The sequence below is a fragment of the Salvelinus fontinalis genome, unplaced genomic scaffold (assembly GCF_029448725.1).
Source record: "Salvelinus fontinalis isolate EN_2023a unplaced genomic scaffold, ASM2944872v1 scaffold_0476, whole genome shotgun sequence".
NCBI lineage: Eukaryota > Metazoa > Chordata > Actinopteri > Salmoniformes > Salmonidae > Salvelinus > Salvelinus fontinalis.
Window position 1 is genome coordinate 15,001 of NW_026600685.1, and position 25,000 is coordinate 40,000.

Below are 25,000 nucleotides of genomic sequence, written 5' to 3' on the forward strand. Positions count from 1 at the left end.
GTAGACACTGGTACGGTGCCGGAGGTGAGGGAACATGTAGACACTGGTACGATGCTGGAGGTGAGGAACATGTAGACACTGGTACGGAGCTGGAGGTGAGGGAACATGTAGACACTGGTACGGAGCTGGAGGTGAGGGAACATGTAGACACTGGTACGGTGCTGGAGGGAACATGTAGACACTGGTACGGTGCTGGAGGTGAGGGAACATGTAGACACTGGTACGGTGCTGGAGGTGAGGAAACATGTAGACACTGGTACAGTGCTGGAGGTGAGGAAACATGTAGACACTGGTACGGTGCTGGGGGTGAGGACCATGTAGACACTGGTACGGTGCTGGAGGTGAGGGAACATGTAGACACTGGTACGGAGCTGGAGGTGAGGGAACATGTAGACACTGGTACGGTGCTGGAGGGAACATGTAGACACTGGTACGGTGCTGGAGGTGAGGAACATGTAGACACTGGTACGGAGCTGGAGGTGAGGAACATGTAGACACTGGTACGGTGCTGGAGGTGAGGGAACATGTAGACACTGGTACGGAGCTGGAGGTGAGGGAACATGTAGACACTGGTACGGTGCTGGAGGTGAGGGAACATGTAGACACTGGTACGGTGCTGGAGGTGAGGAACATGTAGACACTGTTACGGTGCTGGAGGGACCATGTAGACACTGGTACGGTGCTGGAGGTGAGGGAACATGTAGACACTGGTACGGTGCTGGAGGTGAGGGAACACGTAGACACTGGTACGGTGCTGGAGGTGAGGGAACATGTAGACACTGGTACGGTGCTGGAGGTGAGGGAACATGTAGACACTGGTACGATGCTGGAGGGAACATGTAGACACTGGTACGGTGCTGGAGGTGAGGGAACATGTAGACACTGGTCGGTGCTGGGGGTGAGGACCATGTAGACACTGGTACGGTGCTGGAGGTGAGGGAACATGTAGACACTGGTACGGTGCTGGAGGTGAGGAACATGTAGACACTGGTACGGTGCTGGAGGGACCATGTAGACACTGGTACGGTGCTGGAGGTGAGGGAACATGTAGACACTGGTGCGGTGCTGGAGGTGAGGGAACATGTAGACACTGGTACGGTGCTGGAGGTGAGGAAACATGTAGACACTGGTACGGTGCTGGGGGTGAGGACCATGTAGACACTGGTACGGAGCTGGAGGTGAGGGAACATGTAGACACTGGTACGGAGCTGGAGGTGAGGGAACATGTAGACACTGGTACGGTGCTGGAGGGAACATGTAGACACTGGTACGGTGCTGGAGGTGAGGAACATGTAGACACTGGTACGGAGCTGGAGGTGAGGAACATGTAGACACTGGTACGGTGCTGGAGGTGAGGGAACATGTAGACACTGGTACGGAGCTGGAGGTGAGGGAACATGTAGACACTGGTACGGTGCTGGAGGTGAGGGAACATGTAGACACTGGTACGGTGCTGGAGGTGAGGAACATGTAGACACTGTTACGGTGCTGGAGGGACCATGTAGACACTGGTACGGTGCTGGAGGTGAGGGAACATGTAGACACTGGTACGGTGCTGGAGGTGAGGGAACACGTAGACACTGGTACGGTGCTGGAGGTGAGGGAACATGTAGACACTGGTACGGTGCTGGAGGTGAGGGAACATGTAGACACTGGTACGATGCTGGAGGGAACATGTAGACACTGGTACGGTGCTGGAGGTGAGGAACATGTAGACACTGGTACGGTGCTGGAGGTGAGGAAACATGTAGACACTGGTACGGTGCTGGAGGTGAGGGAACATGTAGACACTGGTACGGTGCTGGAGGTGAGGGAACATGTAGACACTGGTACGGTGCTGGAGGTGAGGGAACATGTAGACACTGGTACGGTGCTGGAGGGACCATGTAGACACTGGTACGGTGCTGGAGGGAACATGTAGACACTGGTACGGTGCTGGAGGGAACATGTAGACACTGGTACGGTGCTGGAGGGACCATGTAGACACTGGTACGGTGCTGGAGGTGAGGGAACATGTAGACACTGGTACGGTGCTGGAGGGAACATGTAGACACTGGTACGGTGCTGGAGGTGAGGGAACATGTAGACACTGGTACGGTGCTGGAGGTGAGGGAACATGTAGACACTGGTACGGTGCTGGAGGGAACATGTAGACACTGGTACGATGCTGGAGGGAACATGTAGACACTGGTACGGTGCTGGAGGTGAGGGAACATGTAGACACTGGTACGGTGCTGGAGGGAACATGTAGACACTGGTACGGTGCTGGAGGTGAGGGAACATGTAGACACTGGTACGGTGCTGGAGGTGAGGAACATGTAGACACTGGTACGGTGCTGGAGGGAACATGTAGACACTGGTACGGTGCTGGAGGTGAGGGAACATGTAGACACTGGTACGGTGCTGGAGGTGAGGAACATGTAGACACTGGTACGGTGCTGGAGGGAACATGTAGACACTGGTACGGTGCTGGAGGTGAGGAACATGTAGACACTGGTACGGTGCTGGAGGTGAGGAAACATGTAGACACTGGTACGGTGCTGGAGGTGAGGGAACATGTAGACACTGGTACGGTGCTGGAGGTGAGGGAACATGTAGACACTGGTACGGTGCTGGAGGGACCATGTAGACACTGGTACGGTGCTGGAGGTGAGGGAACATGTAGACACTGGTACGGTGCTGGAGGTGAGGGAACATGTAGACACTGGTACGGTGCTGGAGGGACCATGTAGACACTGGTACGGTGCTGGAGGGAACATGTAGACACTGGTACGGTGCTGGAGGGAACATGTAGACACTGGTACGGTGCTGGAGGGACCATGTAGACACTGGTACGGTGCTGGAGGTGAGGGAACATGTAGACACTGGTACGGTGCTGGAGGGAACATGTAGACACTGGTACGGTGCTGGAGGTGAGGGAACATGTAGACACTGGTACGGTGCTGGAGGTGAGGGAACATGTAGACACTGGTACGGTGCTGGAGGGAACATGTAGACACTGGTACGATGCTGGAGGGAACATGTAGACACTGGTACGGTGCTGGAGGTGAGGAACATGTAGACACTGGTACGGTGCTGGAGGGAACATGTAGACACTGGTACGGTGCTGGAGGTGAGGGAACATGTAGACACTGGTACGGTGCTGGAGGTGAGGAACATGTAGACACTGGTACGGTGCTGGAGGGAACATGTAGACACTGGTACGGTGCTGGAGGTAAGGAACATGTAGACACTGGTACGGTGCTGGAGGTGAGGGAACATGTAGACACTGGTACGATGCTGGAGGTAAGGAACATGTAGACACTGGTACGGTGCTGGAGGTGAGGAACATGTAGACACTGGTACGATGCTGGAGGTGAGGAAACATGTAGACACTGGTACGGTGCTGGAGGGAACATGTAGACACTGGTACGGTGCTGGAGGTGAGGGAACATGTAGACACTGGTACGGTGCTGGAGGTGAGGGAACATGTAGACACTGGTACGGTGCTGGAGGTGAGGGAACATGTAGACACTGGTACGGTGCTGGAGGTGAGGAAAAGTGCTGGAATTACACTAAGTGAAAGCAAGGCTCATTTTTTTTGTTGTTGTGACATTTTCAACGTGGCACCGTCATAGGATGTCACCTTTCCAACAAGTCAGTTTGTCAAATTTCTGCCCTGCTAGAGATGCCCCCGGTCAACTGTAAGTGGAAACATCTAGGAGCAACAACGGCTCAGTCGCGAAGTGGTAGGCCACACAAGCTCATAGCTCATAGAGTGTTGAAGCGCGTACCGCGTAAAAATCGTCTGTCCTCGGATACAACAATCACTACTGGGTAAGCAACGTCAGCACAATAACTGTTCGTCGGGAGCTTCATGAAATGGGTTTCCATGGCTGAGCAGCCGCACACAAGCCTAAGATCACCATGCGCAAAAGCCAAGCATCTTCTGAAGTGGTGTAAGTCTCGCCGCCATTGGACTCTGGAGCAGTGGAAACGCGTTCTCTGGAGTGATGAATCACGCTTCACCATCTGGCAGTCTGACAGATGAATCTGGGTTTGGCGGATGCCAGGAGAACGCTACCTGCCCCAATGCATAGTGCCAACTGTAAAGTTTGGTGGAGGAGGCATAATGGACTGGGTCTGTTTTTTCATGGTTCGGGCCCCTTAGATCCAGGGAAGGGACATTTTAAATGACATTTTAGACAATTCTGTGCTTCCAACTTTGTGGCAACAGTTTGGGGAAGGCCTTTCCTGTTTCAGCATGACAATGCCCCCGTGCACAAAGAGAGGTCCATAGAGAAATGGTTTGTTGAGATCGGTGCAGAAGAACTTGACTGGCCTGCAGAGAGCCCTGACCTCAACCCCATCGAACACCTTTGGGATGAATTGGAACGCCGACTGTGAGCCAGGCCTAATCACCCAACATCAGTGTCTGACCTCACTAATGCTCTTGTGGCTGAATGGAAGCAAGTCCCCACAGAAATGTTCCAACATCTAGTGGAAAGCCTTCACAGAAGAGTGGAGGCTGTTATAGCATCAAAGGGGGAGGACCAACTCCATATTAATACCCGTGATTTTGGAATGAGATGTTTGACGAGCAGGTGTCCATATACTTTTGGTCATGTAGTGTATCTCTGATGTGTCCCCTCTATTGGCTCTGGGGCTGAGAGCAGGAAACTATGACACCTGCAAATCAGTGTGTGTGTGTGTGTGTGTGTGTGTGTGTGTGTGTGTGTGTGTGTGTGTGTGTGTGTGTGTGTGTGTGTGTGTGTGTGTGTTGAACACTGAGGCCGTTGTTGTGCCCATGCCAGGCGTCCGGATGCCCTCTCCTGCTGCTCACGTCCATTTGGCATCACTCTGTGTGTGTGTGTGTGTGTGTGTGTGTGTGTGTGTGTTTAATACTGTTCCAGGTGCCAGCTCCCTCATAATCATTACTGTGACAGAGTTGAGCTCTTTCCAACACACACACACACACACACACACACACACACACACACACACACACACACACACACACACACACACACACTAAATAACTCTCTAAACAGTTTATGTCTTAAAAAAGTTTCAGAAGCATCAAAAGAGAAGCCTTAGTTGACAAGAGAGACCCTCCTGCAGGGTTGGAGTTAAAACCTACAGGAGGGTTTCTCTCCAGGAACAGGGTTGGAGTTAAAACCTACAGGAGGGTTTCTCTCCAGGAACAGGGTTGGAGTTAAAACCTACAGGAGGGTTTCTCTCCAGGAACAGGGTTGGAGTTAAAACCTACAGGAGGGTTTCTCTCCAGGAACAGGGTTGGAGTTAAAACCTACAGGAGGGTTTCTCTCCAGGAACAGGGTTGGAGTTAAAACCTACAGGAGGGTCTCTCTCCAGGAACAGGGTTGGAGTTAAAACCTACAGGAGGGTTTCTCTCCAGGAACAGGGTTGGTGTTAAAACCTACAGGAGGGTTTCTCTCCAGGAACAGGGTTGGAGTTAAAACCTACAGGAGGGTTTCTCTCCAGGAACAGGGTTGGAGTTAAAACCTACAGGAGGGTTTCTCTCTAGGAACAGGGTTGGAGTTAAAACCTACAGGAGGGTTTCTCTCCAGGAACAGGGTTGGAGTTAAAACCTACAGGAGGGTCTCTCTCCAGGAACAGGGTTGGAGTTAAAACCTACAGGAGGGTTTCTCTCCAGGAACAGGGTTGGAGTTAAAACCTACAGGAGGGTTTCTCTCCAGGAACAGGGTTGGAGTTAAAACCTACAGGAGGGTTTCTCTCCAGGAACAGGGTTGGAGTTAAAACCTACAGGAGGGTTTCTCTCCAGGAACAGGGTTGGAGTTAAAACCTACAGGAGGGTTTCTCTCCAGGAACAGGGTTGGAGTTAAAACCTACAGGAGGGTATTCTCCAGGAACAGGGTTGGTCATCCCTGCCAAACACACAAAGCCAGGACCCATTGAAAAGCCAAATCCACCTTCCATCACATCGAAGCCAAACTAACGTCAACTTCCATGAATTTTCACATCTCCACCAATGGGTTACAACACATTCCCAGAAACTCGTAAAAATCCCTTCAGCTGTTTTTGTTTATCAAGTACTAAATCGGGAGAAGGCAAGATCAGATGGGACCGTTCTAGCCAATGAGAGGGCAGATACGCACGTGAACCACAGGCGCACCGATTTCCACTAGTTACCTCAGCCACAAAGTCAAAATTGGCTACATAGTAAAAATTCATAAAAACAAAATGTGCTTTTTTGTTTTCATTTAAGGTTTAGGTTTAGGCATAAGGTTAGCAGTGTGGTTAAGGTTCGGTTTAAAATCACATTTTAAGAAGAGAAATTGTAGAAATAGGCAGGGTTTATGACTTTTTGGCTGTGGTAACTAGTGACGACCAGGCACAACTCCAACATTAAGTGTTAAACCCTCTAAGTTGCCGGGATATCACGTGTCCTACTTATACCAGTACACTCGTAACAACCTAAGTATTACAAAAATGTATATTTGATCAAATAAGCCACACGTAGCAAATAAACCATTACATTTTTGTTAACCAAATTCCACCCTCTCTCATTGACCTCCATAGAAAAAGTCTTTGCTTGTTGAGTTCTCCCTCGCTTCACCTTTTCATCGCTGGCATTAGGATTCAGTTAAATCTTCCTGCAACACAACCATACAACACAACCATACAACACAACCACTGTTCCAAAATGGCCCCCAGATACAATAGCCAGACCACTTGATTATATGTCGCTCTTTGATTGACAGGTGAGCTGACCAATGAATGCCAGGCGATACCCTGATTGACAGGTGAGCTGACCAATGAATGTCAGGCGATACCCTGATTGACAGGTGAGCTGACCAATGAATGCCAGGCGATACCCTGATTGACAGGTGAGCTGACCAATGAATGCCAGGCGATATCCTGATTGACAGGTGAGCTGACCAATGAATGTCAGGCGATACCCTGATTGACAGGTGTTTCGACCAATAAGACAGACAGACATACTTGCAGCAGTCGTTGAAGAGTTCCTTGCAGGGCGTCTGTTCCAGCTTCTCACGACACTCCCCTACCAACTCCTGAGGTATATCTCGCAGATGGGCTGCCGACTAGACGGAGAGAGAAAACACGTATTCATTAATGAACCAAATATATCTAGTACCTTCTGAAAGTGTTCGTACCCCTTGAATTATTCCACATTCTGTTGTTTCAGCCTGAATTCAAAATGGAAAAAATGTAAATACAAAAACACACACATTTTACATTTTCATTTGAGTCATTTAGCAGAGAGACTTACCCCATAATGACAAAGTGAAAACATGTTTTTATAAATGTTTGCACATTATGCCTTCGGAAACTATTCAGACTTATTAACTTTTTCCATATTTTGTTACTTTACAGCCTTATTCTACAATTGAATAAATAAAATCGCTACTTTTACAAATTTATTTAATCAATGAATACTGAAAGTATTCAGACCCCTTGATTAAATAAACGTTTCTCCTCGTCAATTTACACACACTACCTCATTATGCTAAAGCAAAAAAAAAGGTTTTTAGAAATTTTTGCAAATGTATAAAAAAAAAAACACATGCCTTATCTACATAAGTATTCAGACCCTTTGCTATGAGACTTGAAATTGAGTTCAGGTGAATCCTGTTTCCATTGATCATCCTTGAGATGTTTCTACAACTTGATTGTAGTCCACCTGTGGTAAATTCAATTGATTGGACATGATTTGGAAAGGCACACACCTGTCTATATAAGGTCCCACAGTTGACAGTGCATGTCAGAGCAAAAACCAAGCCATGAGGTCAAAGGAATTGTCCGTAGAGCTCAAAGACAGGATTGTGTCGAGGAACAGATCTGAGGAAGGGTACCAAAACATTTCTGCTGCATTGAAGGTCCCCAAGAACACAGTGGCCTCCATCATTCTTAAGTGGAAGAAGTTTGGAACCATCAAGACTCTTCCTAGAGCTGGCCGCCCGGCCTAACTGAGCAATCGGGGGAGAAGGGCCTTGGTCAGGGAGGTGACCAAGAACCCGATGGTCACTCTGACAGAGCTCCAGAGTTCCTCTGTGGAGATGGGAGAACCTTCCAGAAGGACAACCATCTCTGAAGCACTCCAGCAATCAGGCCTTTATGGTAGTGGCCAGACTGAAGCCAATCCTCAGTAAAAGGCACATGACAGAACCACTTGGAGTTTGCCAAAAGGCACCTAAAGACTCTCAGACCATGAGAAACAAGATTCTCTGGTCTGATGTAACCAAGGTTGAACTCTTTGGCCTGAATGCAAGTGTCATGTCTGGAGGAAACCTGGCACCATCCCTACGGTGGGGATGTTTTTCAGGGACTGGGAGACTAGTCAGGATTGAGGCAAAGATGAATGGAGAAAGGTACAGAGAGATCCTTGATGTTAACCTGCTCCAGAGCGCTAAGGACCTCAGACTGGGGTGAAGGTTCACCTTCCAACAGGACAACGACCATAAGCACACAGCCAAGACAACGTAGGAGTGGCTTCGGGACAAGTCTCAATGTCCTTGAGTGGCCCAGCCAGAGCCCGGACTTGAACCCGATCGAACCTCTCTGGAAAGACCTGAAAATAGCTGTCCAGCGACAGAATCTGCAGAGAAGAATGGGAGAAACTCCCCAAATACAAGTGTGCCAAGCTTGTAGCGTCATACCCAAGAAGACTCAACGCTGTAATCACTGCCAAAGGTGCTTCAACAAAGTACTGAGTAAAGGGTCTGAATACTTATGGAAATGATATATTTCAGTTTTACTTTTTTTTACTATAAATTAGCAAATAATTCTAAAAACCTGTTTTTGCTTTGTCATGATGGGGTATTGTGATGTCATTATGGGGTGTTTGTGATGTCATTATGGGGTATTGTGTGTAGATTGATGAGGGAAAAAAAAAAATTGAATACATTTTAGAATAAGGCTGTAACATAACAAAATGTGGAAAAAGTCAAGGGGTCTGAATACTTTCCCAAAGCACTATATATATATATATATATATTATAGACATTTATCATTACATTTCAAATATCATATTAATATTGTTGCTGACTGGAGAGACAGAAGAGGAAAACATACTAGTTTGGACAACATTTCAATAATGGTATTAAATAGTTGAAAAGCAATTACATGTTGCGTAGATTGTATTATAAACCAGCAACTATCATTAAAAATTACACCAACTAACATTTCACAACTTTTCCAGCGTTAGTTTCATCAGCTGTTGTAGAATACGACGACAAACACGCTGATCTGCCCTGGGCCTTTCATCTGTTATTGAAGTAACTAACTCACCCCGTTGTTAAAGTATGTCTCCAACATTCTGATTCCACAATCCTTCCTCTTCTCATCTGGAGCCAGCTGGTACAGGGCCTGGCAGGAGACACACTGTTACAAACATGAAACACTCTCTCCCCATACATCCACCACAGGATGATGTCACCATGTGATAACTAGAACACCACCACAGGATGATGTCACCATATGATAACTAGAACACCACAGGATGATGTCACCATATGATAACTAGAACACCACCACAGGATGATGTCACCATATGATAACTAGAACACCACCACAGGATGATGTCACCATATGATAACTAGAACACCACAGGATGATATCACCATGTGATAACTAGAACACCACAGGATGATGTCACCATATGATTACTAGAACACCACCACAGGATGATGTCACCATATGATAACTAGAACACCACAGGATGATGTCACCATGTGATAACTAGAACAACACAGGATGATGTCACCATATGATAACTAGAACACCACAGGATGATGTCACCATATGATAACTAGAACAACACTACAGTATGATGTCACCATATGATGATGGCAACGACAATAACAGTCAGAGAAACAAAATGGCCACCGAGTTTCTCTTCACGCTACTCCTGTCAGTCTCTGTGTGTGTGTGTGTGTGTGTGTGTGTGTGTGTGTGTGTGTGTGTGTGTGTGTGTGTGTGTGTGTGTGTGTGTGTGTGTGTGTGTGTGTGTGTGTGTGTGTGTGTGTGTGTGTGTGTGTGTGTGTGTGTGTTATTCTCTTCACGCTTCTCGACTTCCACAGGTCTGTCTGTCAACTGCAGCGATGACTCGTCATATTTGCATTGTTGCATCATCGTAGCGTTTGACAGAGTTAGTTCTAGAATGTATCTTAAATTGCACCCTATTCCCTATATAGTGCACTACTTTTGACCAGAGTTGGCACCTTATTCCCTATATAGTTCCCTACTTTAGACCAGAGTCCTATATAGTGCCCTACTTTAGACCAGAGTCCTATATAGTTCCCTACTTTAGACCAGAGTCCTATATAGCTCCCTACTTTAGACCAGAGTCCTATATAGTTCCCTACTTTAGACCAGAGTCCTATATAGCTCCCTACTTTAGACCAGAGTCCTATATAGTTCCCTACTTTAGACCAGAGTCCTATATAGCTCCCTACTTTAGACCAGAGTCCTATATAGTTCCCTACTTTAGACCAGAGTAATATATAGTTCCCTACTTTAGGCCAGAGTCCTATATAGTTCCCTACTTTAGACCAGAGCCCTATATAGTTCCCTACTTTAGACCAGAGTCCTATATAGTTCCCTACTTTAGACCAGAGCACTATATAGTTCCCTACTTTAGGCCAGAGCCCTATATAGTTCCCTACTTTAGACCAGAGTCCTATATAGTTCCCTACTTTAGACCAGAGCCCTATATAGTTCCCTACTTTAGCCCAGAGCCCTATATAGTTCCCTACTTTAGACCAGAGCCCTATATAGTTCCCTACTTTAGCCCAGAGCCCTATATAGTTCCCTACTTTAGACCAGAGCCCTATATAGTTCCCTACTTTAGACCAGAGTCCTATATAGTTCCCTACTTTAGACCAGAGTCCTATATAGTTCTCTACTTTAGACCAGAGCCCTATATAGTGCCCTACTTTAGACCAGAGTCATATATAGTTCCCTACTTTAGACCAGAGTCCTATATAGTTCCCTACTTTAGACCAGAGCCCTATATAGTTCCCTACTTTAGACCAGAGTCCTAAATAGTTCCCTACTTTAGACCAGAGTCCTATATAGTTCCCTACTTTAGACCAGAGTCCTAAATAGTTCCCTACTTTAGACCAGAGTCCTATATAGTTCCCTACTTTAGACCAGAGTCCTATATGTTTCCTCATATAATAGTCCATTAGGGGAGATTATAGGAATACACAACCTGCCTCTGTCAAAACACTTCTCATTGTTTCTCTCAGTGTGTGTGTGTGTGTGTGTGTGTGTGTGTGTGTGTGTGTGTGTGTGTGTGTGTGTGCACACTCGTGTTAACACACACAGACGTTGACTAATGTAGGTGTTCACTAAACAAGCAGTGGGTTCTTTAAGTGTTTTCTTCGTTTCTCAGACACCTCCAGGGGCCGGGACACAAGCCTGGGCCTGTGTTAGTCCACCTACCCAGGGGACAGGCCTCTGACGTGGGCTTAACCTCATGGAGAGGGTGCATGGAGGAGGAGGGGCAGATATTTTTCTGACAGGCTCCCTTCCAGCGCTCATGCCCCATCCCTCCACTGCTCTCTCTCATTCTTTCCCCCTCTCTCTCCACCGCTCTCTCTCTCTCTCTCTCATTCTTTCCCCCTCTCTCTCCACCGCTCTCTCTCTCTCATTCTTTCCCCCTCTCTCTCCACCGCTCTCTCTCTCTCTCTCTCATTCTTTCCCCCTCTCTCTCCACCGCTCTCTCTCTCTCTCTCTCATTCTTTCTCCCTCTCTCTCCACCGCTCTCTCTCTCTCTCTCTCATTCTTTCCCCCTCTCTCTCCACCTCTCTCTCTCATTCTTTCCCCCTCTCTCTCCACCTCCCTCTCTCATTCTTTCCCCCTCTCTCTCCACCTCTCTCTCTCATTCTTTCCCCTTCTCTCTCATTCTTTCCCCCTCTCTCTCTCATTCTCCCCCCCCTCTCTCTCTCTCATTCTTTCTCCCTCTCTCTCCACCTCTCTCTCTCATTCTTTCCCCCCTCTCTCTACCACTCTCTCTCTCTCATTCTTTCCCCCTCTCTCTCCACCACTCTCTCTCTCTCATTCTTTCCCCCCTCACTTCCTCTCTCTCATTACCAGTCCCTCTCTGACTCCCAGCCCCCCCCCCCCTCTACAAGCCCAAACTCAGGCCTAGTCCTTTCTCATGGGAGCTAGCAGAGGAAGCAGGAAAAGGAGGGGGGTTGAGAGGAAATTGAGGGGGAGAGAGCGAGACAAAGAAAGAGAGAAATAGTGGGAGAGAGGGATAACGACAGAGAAAGAGACAGAAAAAGACAGATATAAATGTCTTACCACAGAGTCCATGAACTCGATGCAGCGTTTGAGCTCTGGCCTGGTGTCACAGTACTGACGGAACAGCAATCGACCAATGGGCTGTCTCTCACACAGACTGGTATAGTCCCTGTCTGAGAGAGACAGAGAGAGAGACAGAGAGAGAGACAGAGAGAGAGACAGAGAGAGAGAGAGAGACAGAGAGAGACAGAGACAGACAGATATAGAGAGACAGAAATTTGTACACCGTTACAACACTGTATATAGACATAATATGACATTTGTAATGTCTTTATTCTTTTGAAACTTCTGTGAGTGTAATATTTACTGTTCATTTTTATTGTTTATTTCACTTTGTATATTATCTAGTTCACTTGCTTTGGCGATGTGAACATACGTTTCCCATGGCAATAAAGCCCCTTGAATTGAAATTGACAGAGAGAGGCAGAGAGAGAGAATGAAGTGGACATTCAAACATATTAAATACTTGTGTTGTGACTCGTCTATTCAAACATCTCCTTTATAATGATGGGCGTGTCTGGGGGGGGGGGGGGGGGAGAGGGGATGGGGTGGAGAGGGGATGGGGATGTGGAGGAGAGGGAGGGGGAGAGAGAAAAGGCAGAGGGAGAAAGCTAGCCTAGACTATTTAAACCCGCGCCAGCCGAGACTATTTAAACCCGCGCCAGCCTAGCCTATTTAAACCCGCGCCAGCCTAGCCTATTTAAACCCGCGCCAGCCTAGACTATTTAAACCCGCGCCAGCCTAGGCTATTTAAACCCGCGCCAGCCTAGGCTATTTAAACCCGCGCCAGCCTAGACTATTTAAACCCGCGCCAGCCTAGACTATTTAAACCCGCGCCAGCCTAGACTATTTAAACCCGCGCCAGCCTAGACTATTTAAACCCGCGCCAGCCTAGACTATTTAAACCCGCGCCAGCCTAGACTATTTAAACCCGCGCCAGCCTAGACTATTTAAACCCGCGCCAGCCGAGACTATTTAAACCCGCGCCAGCCGAGACTATTTAAACCCGCGCCAGCCGAGACTATTTAAACCCGCGCCAGCCTAGACTATTTAAACCCTGCGCCAGCCTAGACTATTTAAACCCGCGCCAGCCGAGACTATTTAAACCCTGCGCCAGCCGAGACTATTTAAACCCGCGCCAGCCGAGACTATTTAAACCCGCGCCAGCCGAGACTATTTAAACCCGCGCCAGCCGAGACTATTTACACCCGCGCCAGCCGAGACTATTTACACCCGCGCCAGCCGAGACTATTTAAACCCGCGCCAGCCGAGACTATTTAAACCCGCGCCAGCCGAGACTATTTAAACCCGCGCCAGCCGAGACTATTTAAACCCGCGCCAGCCTAGACTATTTAAACCCGCGCCAGCCTAGACTATTTAAACCCGCGCCAGCCTAGACTATTTAAACCCGCGCCAGCCTAGACTATTTAAACCCGCGCCAGCCTAGACTATTTAAACCCTGCGCCAGCCTAGACTATTTAAACCCGCGCCAGCCTAGACTATTTAAACCCTGCGCCAGCCGAGACTATTTAAACCCGCGCCAGCAGAGACTATTTAAACCCGCGCCAGCCGAGACTATATAAACCCGCGCCAGCCGAGACTATTTAAACCCGCGCCAGCCGAGACTATTTAAACCCGCGCCAGCCGAGACTATTTAAACCCGCGCCAGCCTAGCCTATTTAAACCCGCGCCAGCCTAGCCTATTTAAACCCGCGCCAGCCTAGACTATTTAAACCCGCGCCAGCCTAGACTATTTAAACCCGCGCCAGCCTAGACTATTTAAACCCGCGCCAGCCTAGATTATTTAAACCCGCGCCAGCCTAGACTATTTAAACCCGCGCCAGCCTAGCCTATTTAAACCCGCGCCAGCCTAAACTATTTAAACCCGCGCCAGCCTAGACTATTTAAACCCGCGCCAGCCTAGGCTATTTAAACCCGCGCCAGCCTAGACTATTTAAACCCGCGCCAGCCTAGCCTATTTAAACCCGCGCCAGCCTAAACTATTTAAACCCGCGCCAGCCTAGACTATTTAAACCCGCGCCAGCCTAGGCTATTTAAACCCGCGCCAGCCTAGACTATTTAAACCCGCGCCAGCCTAGACTATTTAAACCCGCGCCAGCCTAGACTATTTAAACCCGCGCCAGCCTAAACTATTTAAACCCGCGCCAGCCTAGACTATTTAAACCCGCGCCAGCCTAGACTATTTAAACCCGCGCCAGCCGAGACTATTTAAACCCGCGCCAGCCTAGACTATTTAAACCCGCGCCAGCCTAGACTATTTAAACCCGCGCCAGCCTAGACTATTTAAACCCGCGCCAGCCTAGACTATTTAAACCCTGCGCCAGCCTAGACTATTTAAACCCTGCGCCAGCCTAGACTATTTAAACCCGCGCCAGCCTAGACTATTTAAACCCGCGCCAGCCGAGACTATTTAAACCCGCGCCAGCCGAGACTATTTAAACCCGCGCCAGCCGAGACTATTTAAACCCGCGCCAGCCGAGACTATTTAAACCCGCGCCAGCCGAGACTATTTAAACCCGCGCCAGCCTAGCCTATTTAAACCCGCGCCAGCCTAGACTATTTAAACCCGCGCCAGCCTAGGCTATTTAAACCCGCGCCAGCCTAGACTATTTAAACCCGCGCCAGCCTAGACTATTTAAACCCGCGCCAGCCTAGACTATTTAAACCCGCGCCAGCCTAGACTATTTAAACCCGAGCCAGCCGAGACTATTTAAACCCGCGCCAGCCTAGACTATTTAAACCCGCGCCAGCCTAGACTATTTAAACCCGCGCCAGCCTAGACTATTTAAACCCGCGCCAGCCGAGACTATTTAAACCCGCGCCAGCCTAGACTATTTACACCCGCGCCAGCCTAGACTATTTACACCCGCGCCAGCCGAGACTATTTAAACCCGCGCCAGCCGAGACTATTTAAACCCGCGCCAGCCGAGACTATTTAAACCCGCGCCAGCCGAGACTATTTAAACACGCGCCAGCCTAGACTATTTAAACCCGCGCCAGCCTAGACTATTTAAACCCGCGCCAGCCTAGACTATTTAAACCCGCGCCAGCCTAGACTATTTAAACCCGCGCCAGCCTAGACTATTTAAACCCTGCGCCAGCCTAGACTATTTAAACCCGCGCCAGCCTAGACTATTTAAACCCTGCGCCAGCCTAGACTATTTAAACCCTGCGCCAGCCTAGACTATTTAAACCCTGCGCCAGCCTAGACTATTTAAATCCTGCGCCAGCCTAGACTATTTAAACCCGCGCCAGCCTAGACTATTTAAACCCGCGCCAGCCTAGACTATTTAAACCCGCGCCAGCCTAGACTATTTAAACCCGCGGCAGCCTAGACTATTTAAACCCGCGCCAGCCGAGACTATTTAAACCCGCGCCAGCCTAGCCTATTTAAACCCGCGCCAGCCTAGCCTATTTAAACCCGCGCCAGCCTAGACTATTTAAACCCGCGCCAGCCTAGGCTATTTAAACCCGCGCCAGCCTAGGCTATTTAAACCCGCGCCAGCCTAGACTATTTAAACCCGCGCCAGCCTAGACTATTTAAACCCGCGCCAGCCTAGACTATTTAAACCCGCGCCAGCCTAGACTATTTAAACCCGCGCCAGCCTAGACTATTTAAACCCGCGCCAGCCGAGACTATTTAAACCCGCGCCAGCCTAGACTATTTAAACCCGCGCCAGCCGAGACTATTTAAACCCGCGCCAGCCGAGACTATTTAAACCCGCGCCAGCCTAGACTATTTAAACCCTGCGCCAGCCTAGACTATTTAAACCCGCGCCAGCCTAGACTATTTAAACCCTGCGCCAGCCGAGACTATTTAAACCCGCGCCAGCAGAGACTATTTAAACCCGCGCCAGCCGAGACTATTTAAACCCGCGCCAGCCGAGACTATTTACACCCGCGCCAGCCGAGACTATTTAAACCCGCGCCAGCCGAGACTATTTAAACCCGCGCCAGCCGAGACTATTTAAACCCGCGCCAGCCGAGACTATTTAAACCCGCGCCAGCCTAGACTATTTAAACCCGCGCCAGCCTAGACTATTTAAACCCGCGCCAGCCTAGACTATTTAAACCCGCGCCAGCCTAGACTATTTAAACCCGCGCCAGCCTAGACTATTTAAACCCGCGCCAGCCTAGACTATTTAAACCCTGCGCCAGCCTAGACTATTTAAACCCGCGCCAGCCTAGACTATTTAAACCCTGCGCCAGCCTAGACTATTTAAACCCTGCGCCAGCCTAAGACTATTTAAACCCGCGCCAGCCGAGACTATTTAAACCCGCGCCAGCCTAGACTATTTACACCCGCGCCAGCCTAGACTATTTACACCCGCGCCAGCCGAGACTATTTAAACCCGCGCCAGCCGAGACTATTTAAACCCGCGCCAGCCGAGACTATTTAAACCTGCGCCAGCCGAGACTATTTAAACCCGCGCCAGCCTAGACTATTTAAACCCGCGCCAGCCTAGACTATTTAAACCCGCGCCAGCCTAGACTATTTAAACCCGCGCCAGCCTAGACTATTTAAACCCGCGCCAGCCTAGACTATTTAAACCCTGCGCCAGCCTAGACTATTTAAACCCGCGCCAGCCTAGACTATTTAAACCCTGCGCCAGCCTAGACTATTTAAACCCTGCGCCAGCCTAGACTATTTAAACCCTGCGCCAGCCTAGACTATTTAAATCCTGCGCCAGCCTAGACTATTTAAACCCGCGCCAGCCTAGACTATTTAAACCCGCGCCAGCCTAGACTATTTAAACCCGCGCCAGCCTAGACTATTTAAACCCGCGGCAGCCTAGACTATTTAAACCCGCGCCAGCCGAGACTATTTAAACCCGCGCCAGCCTAGCCTATTTAAACCCGCGCCAGCCTAGCCTATTTAAACCCGCGCCAGCCTAGACTATTTAAACCCGCGCCAGCCTAGGCTATTTAAACCCGCGCCAGCCTAGGCTATTTAAACCCGCGCCAGCCTAGACTATTTAAACCCGCGCCAGCCTAGACTATTTAAACCCGCGCCAGCCTAGACTATTTAAACCCGCGCCAGCCGAGACTATTTAAACCCGCGCCAGCCTAGACTATTTAAACCCGCGCCAGCCTAGACTATTTAAACCCGCGCCAGCCTAGACTATTTAAACCCGCGCCAGCCTAGACTATTTAAACCCGCGCCAGCCGAGACTATTTAAACCCGCGCCAGCCTAGACTATTTAAACCCTGCGCCAGCCTAGACTATTTAAACCCGCGCCAGCCTAGACTATTTAAACCCTGCGCCAGCCGAGACTATTTAAACCCGCGCCAGCAGAGACTATTTAAACCCGCGCCAGCCGAGACTATTTAAACCCGCGCCAGCCGAGACTATTTACACCCGCGCCAGCCGAGACTATTTACACCCGCGCCAGCCGAGACTATTTAAACCCGCGCCAGCCGAGACTATTTAAACCCGCGCCAGCCGAGACTATTTAAACCCGCGCCAGCCGAGACTATTTAAACCCGCGCCAGCCTAGACTATTTAAACCCGCGCCAGCCTAGACTATTTAAACCCGCGCCAGCCTAGACTATTTAAACCCGCGCCAGCCTAGACTATTTAAACCCGCGCCAGCCTAGACTATTTAAACCCGCGCCAGCCTAGACTATTTAAACCCTGCGCCAGCCTAGACTATTTAAACCCTGCGCCAGCCTAGACTATTTAAACCCTGCGCCAGCCTAGACTATTTAAACCCTGCGCCAGCCTAGACTATTTAAATCCTGCGCCAGCCTAGACTATTTAAATCCTGCGCCAGCCTAGACTATTTAAACCCGCGCCAGCCTAGACTATTTAAACCCGCGCCAGCCGAGACTATTTAAACCCGCGCCAGCCTAGACTATTTAAACCCGCGCCAGCCTAGACTATTTAAACCCGCGCCAGCCGAGACTATTTAAACCCGCGCCAGCCTAGACTATTTAAACCCGCGCCAGCCTAGACTATTTAAACCCTGCGCCAGCCTAGACTATTTAAACCCGCGCCAGCCTAGACTATTTAAACCCTGCGCCAGCCGAGACTATTTAAACCCGCGCCAGCCGAGACTATTTAAACCCGCGCCAGCCGAGACTATTTAAACCCGCGCCAGCCGAGACTATTTAAACCCGCGCCAGCCTAGCCTATTTAAACCCGCGCCAGCCTAGCCTATTTAAACCCGCGCCAGCCTAGACTATTTAAACCCGCGCCAGCCTAGACTATTTAAACCCGCGCCAGCCTAGGCTATTTAAACCCGCGCCAGCCTAGACTATTTAAACCCGCGCCAGCCTAGACTATTTAAACCCGCGCCAGCCTAGACTATTTAAACCCGAGCCAGCCAAGACTATTTAAACCCGAGCCAGCCAAGACTATTTAAACCCGCGCCAGCCTAGACTATTTAAACCCGCGCCAGCCTAGACTATTTAAACCCGCGCCAGCCGAGACTATTTAAACCCGCGCCAGCCGAGACTATTTAAACCCGCGCCAGCCTAGACTATTTACACCCGCGCCAGCCTAGACTATTTACACCCGCGCCAGCCGAGACTATTTAAACCCGCGCCAGCCGAGACTATTTAAACCCGCGCCAGCCGAGACTATTTAAACCCGCGCCAGCCGAGACTATTTAAACCCTGCGCCAGCCTAGACTATTTAAATCCTGCGCCAGCCTAGACTATTTAAACCCGCGCCAGCCTAGACTATTTAAACCCGCGCCAGCCTAGACTATTTAAACCCGCGCCAGCCTAGACTATTTAAACCCGCGGCAGCCTAGACTATTTAAACCCGCGCCAGCCGAGACTATTTAAACCCGCGCCAGCCTAGACTATTTAAACCCGCGCCAGCCTAGACTATTTAAACCCGCGCCAGCCTAGACTATTTAAACCCGCGCCAGCCTAGACTATTTAAACCCTGCGCCAGCCGAGACTATTTAAACCCGCGCCAGCAGAGACTATTTAAACCCGCGCCAGCCGAGACTATATAAACCCGCGCCAGCCGAGACTATTTAAACCCGCGCCAGCCGAGACTATTTAAACCCGCGCCAGCCGAGACTATTTAAACCCGCGCCAGCCTAGCCTATTTAAACCCGCGCCAGCCTAGCCTATTTAAACCCGCGCCAGCCTAGACTATTTAAACCCGCGCCAGCCTAGGCTATTTAAACCCGCGCCAGCCTAGACTATTTAAACCCGCGCCAGCCTAGACTATTTAAACCCGCGCCAGCCGAGACTATTTAAACCCGCGCCAGCCTAGACTATTTAAACCCTGCGCCAGCCTAGACTATTTAAACCCTGCGCCAGCCTAGACTATTTAAACCCTGCGCCAGCCTAGACTATTTAAACCCTGCGCCAGCCTAGACTATTTAAATCCTGCGCCAGCCTAGACTATTTAAATCCTGCGCCAGCCTAGACTATTTAAACCCGCGCCAGCCTAGACTATTTAAACCCGCGCCAGCCGAGACTATTTAAACCCGCGCCAGCCTAGACTATTTAAACCCGCGCCAGCCTAGACTATTTAAACCCGCGCCAGCCGAGACTATTTAAACCCGCGCCAGCCTAGACTATTTAAACCCGCGCCAGCCTAGACTATTTAAACCCTGCGCCAGCCTAGACTATTTAAACCCGCGCCAGCCTAGACTATTTAAACCCTGCGCCAGCCGAGACTATTTAAACCCGCGCCAGCCGAGACTATTTAAACCCGCGCCAGCCGAGACTATTTAAACCCGCGCCAGCCGAGACTATTTAAACCCGCGCCAGCCTAGCCTATTTAAACCCGCGCCAGCCTAGCCTATTTAAACCCGCGCCAGCCTAGACTATTTAAACCCGCGCCAGCCTAGACTATTTAAACCCGCGCCAGCCTAGGCTATTTAAACCCGCGCCAGCCTAGACTATTTAAACCCGCGCCAGCCTAGACTATTTAAACCCGCGCCAGCCTAGACTATTTAAACCCGAGCCAGCCAAGACTATTTAAACCCGAGCCAGCCAAGACTATTTAAACCCGCGCCAGCCTAGACTATTTAAACCCGCGCCAGCCTAGACTATTTAAACCCGCGCCAGCCGAGACTATTTAAACCCGCGCCAGCCGAGACTATTTAAACCCGCGCCAGCCTAGACTATTTACACCCGCGCCAGCCTAGACTATTTACACCCGCGCCAGCCGAGACTATTTAAACCCGCGCCAGCCGAGACTATTTAAACCCGCGCCAGCCGAGACTATTTAAACCCGCGCCAGCCGAGACTATTTAAACCCTGCGCCAGCCTAGACTATTTAAATCCTGCGCCAGCCTAGACTATTTAAACCCGCGCCAGCCTAGACTATTTAAACCCGCGCCAGCCTAGACTATTTAAACCCGCGCCAGCCTAGACTATTTAAACCCGCGGCAGCCTAGACTATTTAAACCCGCGCCAGCCGAGACTATTTAAACCCGCGCCAGCCGAGACTATTTAAACCCGCGCCAGCCTAGACTATTTAAACCCGCGCCAGCCTAGACTATTTAAACCCGCGCCAGCCTAGACTATTTAAACCCGCGCCAGCCTAGACTATTTAAACCCTGCGCCAGCCGAGACTATTTAAACCCGCGCCAGCAGAGACTATTTAAACCCGCGCCAGCCGAGACTATATAAACCCGCGCCAGCCGAGACTATTTAAACCCGCGCCAGCCGAGACTATTTAAACCCGCGCCAGCCGAGACTATTTAAACCCGCGCCAGCCTAGCCTATTTAAACCCGCGCCAGCCTAGCCTATTTAAACCCGCGCCAGCCTAGACTATTTAAACCCGCGCCAGCCTAGGCTATTTAAACCCGCGCCAGCCTAGACTATTTAAACCCGCGCCAGCCTAGACTATTTAAACCCGCGCCAGCCGAGACTATTTAAACCCGCGCCAGCCTAAACTATTTAAACCCGCGCCAGCCTAGACTATTTAAACCCGCGCCAGCCTAGACTATTTAAACCGGCGCCAGCCGAGACTATTTAAACCCGCGCCAGCCTAGACTATTTAAACCCGCGCCAGCCTAGACTATTTAAACCCGCGCCAGCCGAGACTATTTAAACCCGCGCCAGCCGAGACTATTTAAACCCGCGCCAGCCTAGACTATTTAAACCCGCGCCAGCCGAGACTATTTAAACCCGCGCCAGCCTAGACTATTTAAACCCGCGCCAGCCTAGACTATTTAAACCCGCGCCAGCCTAGACTATTTAAACCCGCGCCAGCCTAGACTATTTAAACCCGCGCCAGCCTAGACTATTTAAACCCTGCGCCAGCCTAGACTATTTAAACCCGCGCCAGCCTAGACTATTTAAACCCTGCGCCAGCCTAGACTATTTAAATCCTGCGCCAGCCTAGACTATTTAAACCCGCGCCAGCCTAGACTATTTAAACCCGCGCCAGCCTAGACTATTTAAACCCGCGCCAGCCTAGACTATTTAAACCCGCGCCAGCCTAGACTATTTAAACCCGCGCCAGCCTAGACTATTTAAACCAGCGCCAGCCTAGACTATTTAAACCAGCGCCAGCCTAGACTATTTAAACCAGCGCCCGCCTAGACTATTTAAACCCGCGCCAGCCTAGACTATTTAAACCCGCGCCAGCCTAGACTATTTAAACCCGCGCCAGCCTAGACTATTTAAACCCGCGCCAGCCTAGACTATTTAAACCCGCGCCAGCCTAGACTATTTAAACCAGCGCCCGCCTAGACTATTTAAACCCTGCGCCAGCCTAGACTATTTAAACCCTGCGCCAGCCTAGACTATTTAAACCCGCGCCAGCCTAGACTATTTAAACCCGCGCCAGCCTAGACTATTTAAACCCGCGCCAGCCTAGACTATTTAAACCCGCGCCAGCCTAGACTATTTAAACCCGCGCCAGCCTAGACTATTTAAACCCGCGCCAGCCTAGACTATTTAAACCCGCGCCAGCCTAGACTATTTAAACCCGCGCCAGCCCAGACTATTTAAACCCGCGCCAGCCTAGACTATTTAAACCCGCGCCAGCCTAGACTATTTAAACCCGCGCCAGCCTAGACTATTTAAACCAGCGCCGGCCTAGACTATTTAAACCAGCGCCGGCCTAGACTATTTAAACCCGCGCCAGCCTAGACTATTTAAACCTTCGCCAGCCTAGACTATTTAAACCCGCGCCAGCCTAGACTATTTAAACCCCGCGCCAGCCTAGACTATTTAAACCAGCGCCGGCCTAGAATATTTAAACCAGCGCCGGCCTAGACTATTTAAACCAGCGCCAGCCTAGACTATTTAAACCCGCGCCAGCCTAGACTATTTAAACCCGTGCCAGCCTAGACTATTTAAACCCGTGCCAGCCTAGACTATTTAAACCCGCGCCAGCCTAGACTATTTAAACCCGCGCCAGCCTAGACTATTTAAACCCGCGCCAGCCTAGACTATGTAAACCCTCGCCAGCCTAGACTATTTAAACCCCGCGCCAGCCTAGACTATTTAAACCAGCGCCAGCCTAGACTATTTAAACCAGCGCCAGCCTAGACTATTTAAACCCGAGTTAAACCTGGGTTCTGAACAGAATGTTCTAGACCGCTTGTCCACAACACAGAACATGTGTGTAGAGAGGGTCGTCTTGGCAGTGGGTCAAGCCTCTCTTCGGTTGTCATTAGTTACATGGAACACATCAACATATAAAACACATACACATCAACAGCTACTTCTGGTACTTCAAATAAATATTTATAACTAACCAGCCAGCTAGCAACCGAGAGAGACAGAGAGAGAGAGAGAGAGACAGAGAGAGACCGAGAGAGAGAGAGAGAGACAGAGAGAGAGACAGAGAGAGAGACAGAGAGAGAGACAGAGAGAGAGAGAGAGAGAGAGACAGAGAGAGAGACAGAGAGAGAGACAGAGAGAGAGAGAGAGAGAGAGAGAGAGAGAGACAGAGAGCGACCGAGAGAGAGAGAGAGAAAGAGAGACCAAGAGAGAGACAGACAGAGAGAGAGAGAGACAGAGATCGAGAGAGAGAGAGAGAGAGAGAGAGAGAGAGAGAGAGACACACACAGAGACACACACACAGACACAAGGCAGCAGCAGTGGCTACAGGTCTCTTAAAGGAACTGTCCAGTGTTTCCAGATTGCTTTCCAAAAACGGATGTGTGACATCATCCTATATGAGGAAATAGCGAGCCAACAGTCTGTTTCTCTCCAAGTTTCTGATTTAACCACAAATACAAGTATAAGATTAATCAACAACATTACGAGTTAACAGAATATGAACTTTAAAAACAAGTGAGATTTTCACTGGACAGTTCGTTTTGATGTAAATCAGCTAGAGACAGGTATTTACTGAAAGACCAAAGATATAGTTGGTGTGTGTGTAATTACACAATCAGAACATCTGCAGTACAGTCACGTATTACGCTCTGTAACACAGCTGTCAGGATATAGCGAAACACCGAAAGGTCCACTCTCCCACGCTCTCACACACACACACACACACGCTCTCACACACACGCTCTCACACACACACGCTCACACACACACACACGCTCTTACACACACACACGCTCTCACACACACACACGCTCTCACACACACACTCACACACACACGCTCACACACACACGCTCACACACACACGCTCACACACACACGCTCACACACACACGCTCACACACCAAGTTATGTAATCTAGGAATTAGGTGAACTTGCTCCGTCACTATCACCCACCCCATGTGTACTGTCTCTGACCTCTACCTTCTGACCTCTACCCTCTGACCTCTACCCTCTGACCTCTACCCTCTGACCTCTACCCTCTGACCTCTACCCTCTGACCTCTACCCTCTGGCAGCCAGAGAACCAGAGAAGGGGGGGAGAGGAGGGTGAAGCCCAGTAGAGGAGCAGTTGTCTGGGCCACACAGAGAGGAGACCCTCCCCCCCGTCTCACACATCCCCTGGAGGAGCTGCACCGGGACCAGAGCCAACTTTTCACCAGAGTTGGCACCCTATTTCCTATATAGTGCACTACTTCTGTCCAGGGAATCTGGTGAAAGGTAGTGCAGTACACAGGGAATAGGGTGCAATTTGTTTTTCATTTAATCAATATTGAAGCCAAATGTCGAAATCTGTTTTTATATCCGTCAACTGGTTGGTGGCTTGTCTGGTGAAAAGACGCACAGACAGAGACACAGAGAGACACACACACACAGAGACACACACACACACACACACACACACACACACACACACACACACACACACACACACACACAGAGACACACACACACAGAGACACACACACACAGAGCACACACACACACACACACACCACACACACACACACACACACACACACACACACGGACACACACACACAGAGACACACACACACACGAGACACACACACACACACACACACACACACACACACACACACACACACACACACACACACACACACACACACACACACACACACACAGAGAGACACACACACACAGAGACACACACACAGACAGAGACACACACACAGACAGAGACACACACACACACACACATACATACACACACTAACACACACACACACACACTAGAATTGTCATGAAACCAGACTCTTTACTTCCATAGCGATAACAGGTTGAGTATCACGATACTCCGTACCAACACTATACCAAAAACATCCACTATTATTTTACCCTGCTGATCGACAACGTTTGCATAGAAGTACTAAATGTCTTCTTTTATAAAAAG

General features: G+C 49.7%; 1 protein-coding gene across 1 annotated transcript in view; it reads right to left on the minus strand.

Moving 5' to 3' along the window:
• The window catches only part of LOC129846202 (G protein-coupled receptor kinase 5-like), a gene marked incomplete at its 3' end in the record, with an annotated part of 92,111 nt that overhangs the window by 14,699 nt on the left and 52,412 nt on the right, over positions 1-25,000 (minus strand). The window contains 3 exon segments of the mRNA XM_055914192.1: positions 6,964-7,064; positions 9,271-9,348; positions 12,292-12,404. Of these exon segments, the coding sequence (XP_055770167.1) occupies positions 6,964-7,064; positions 9,271-9,348; positions 12,292-12,404 (292 nt within the window).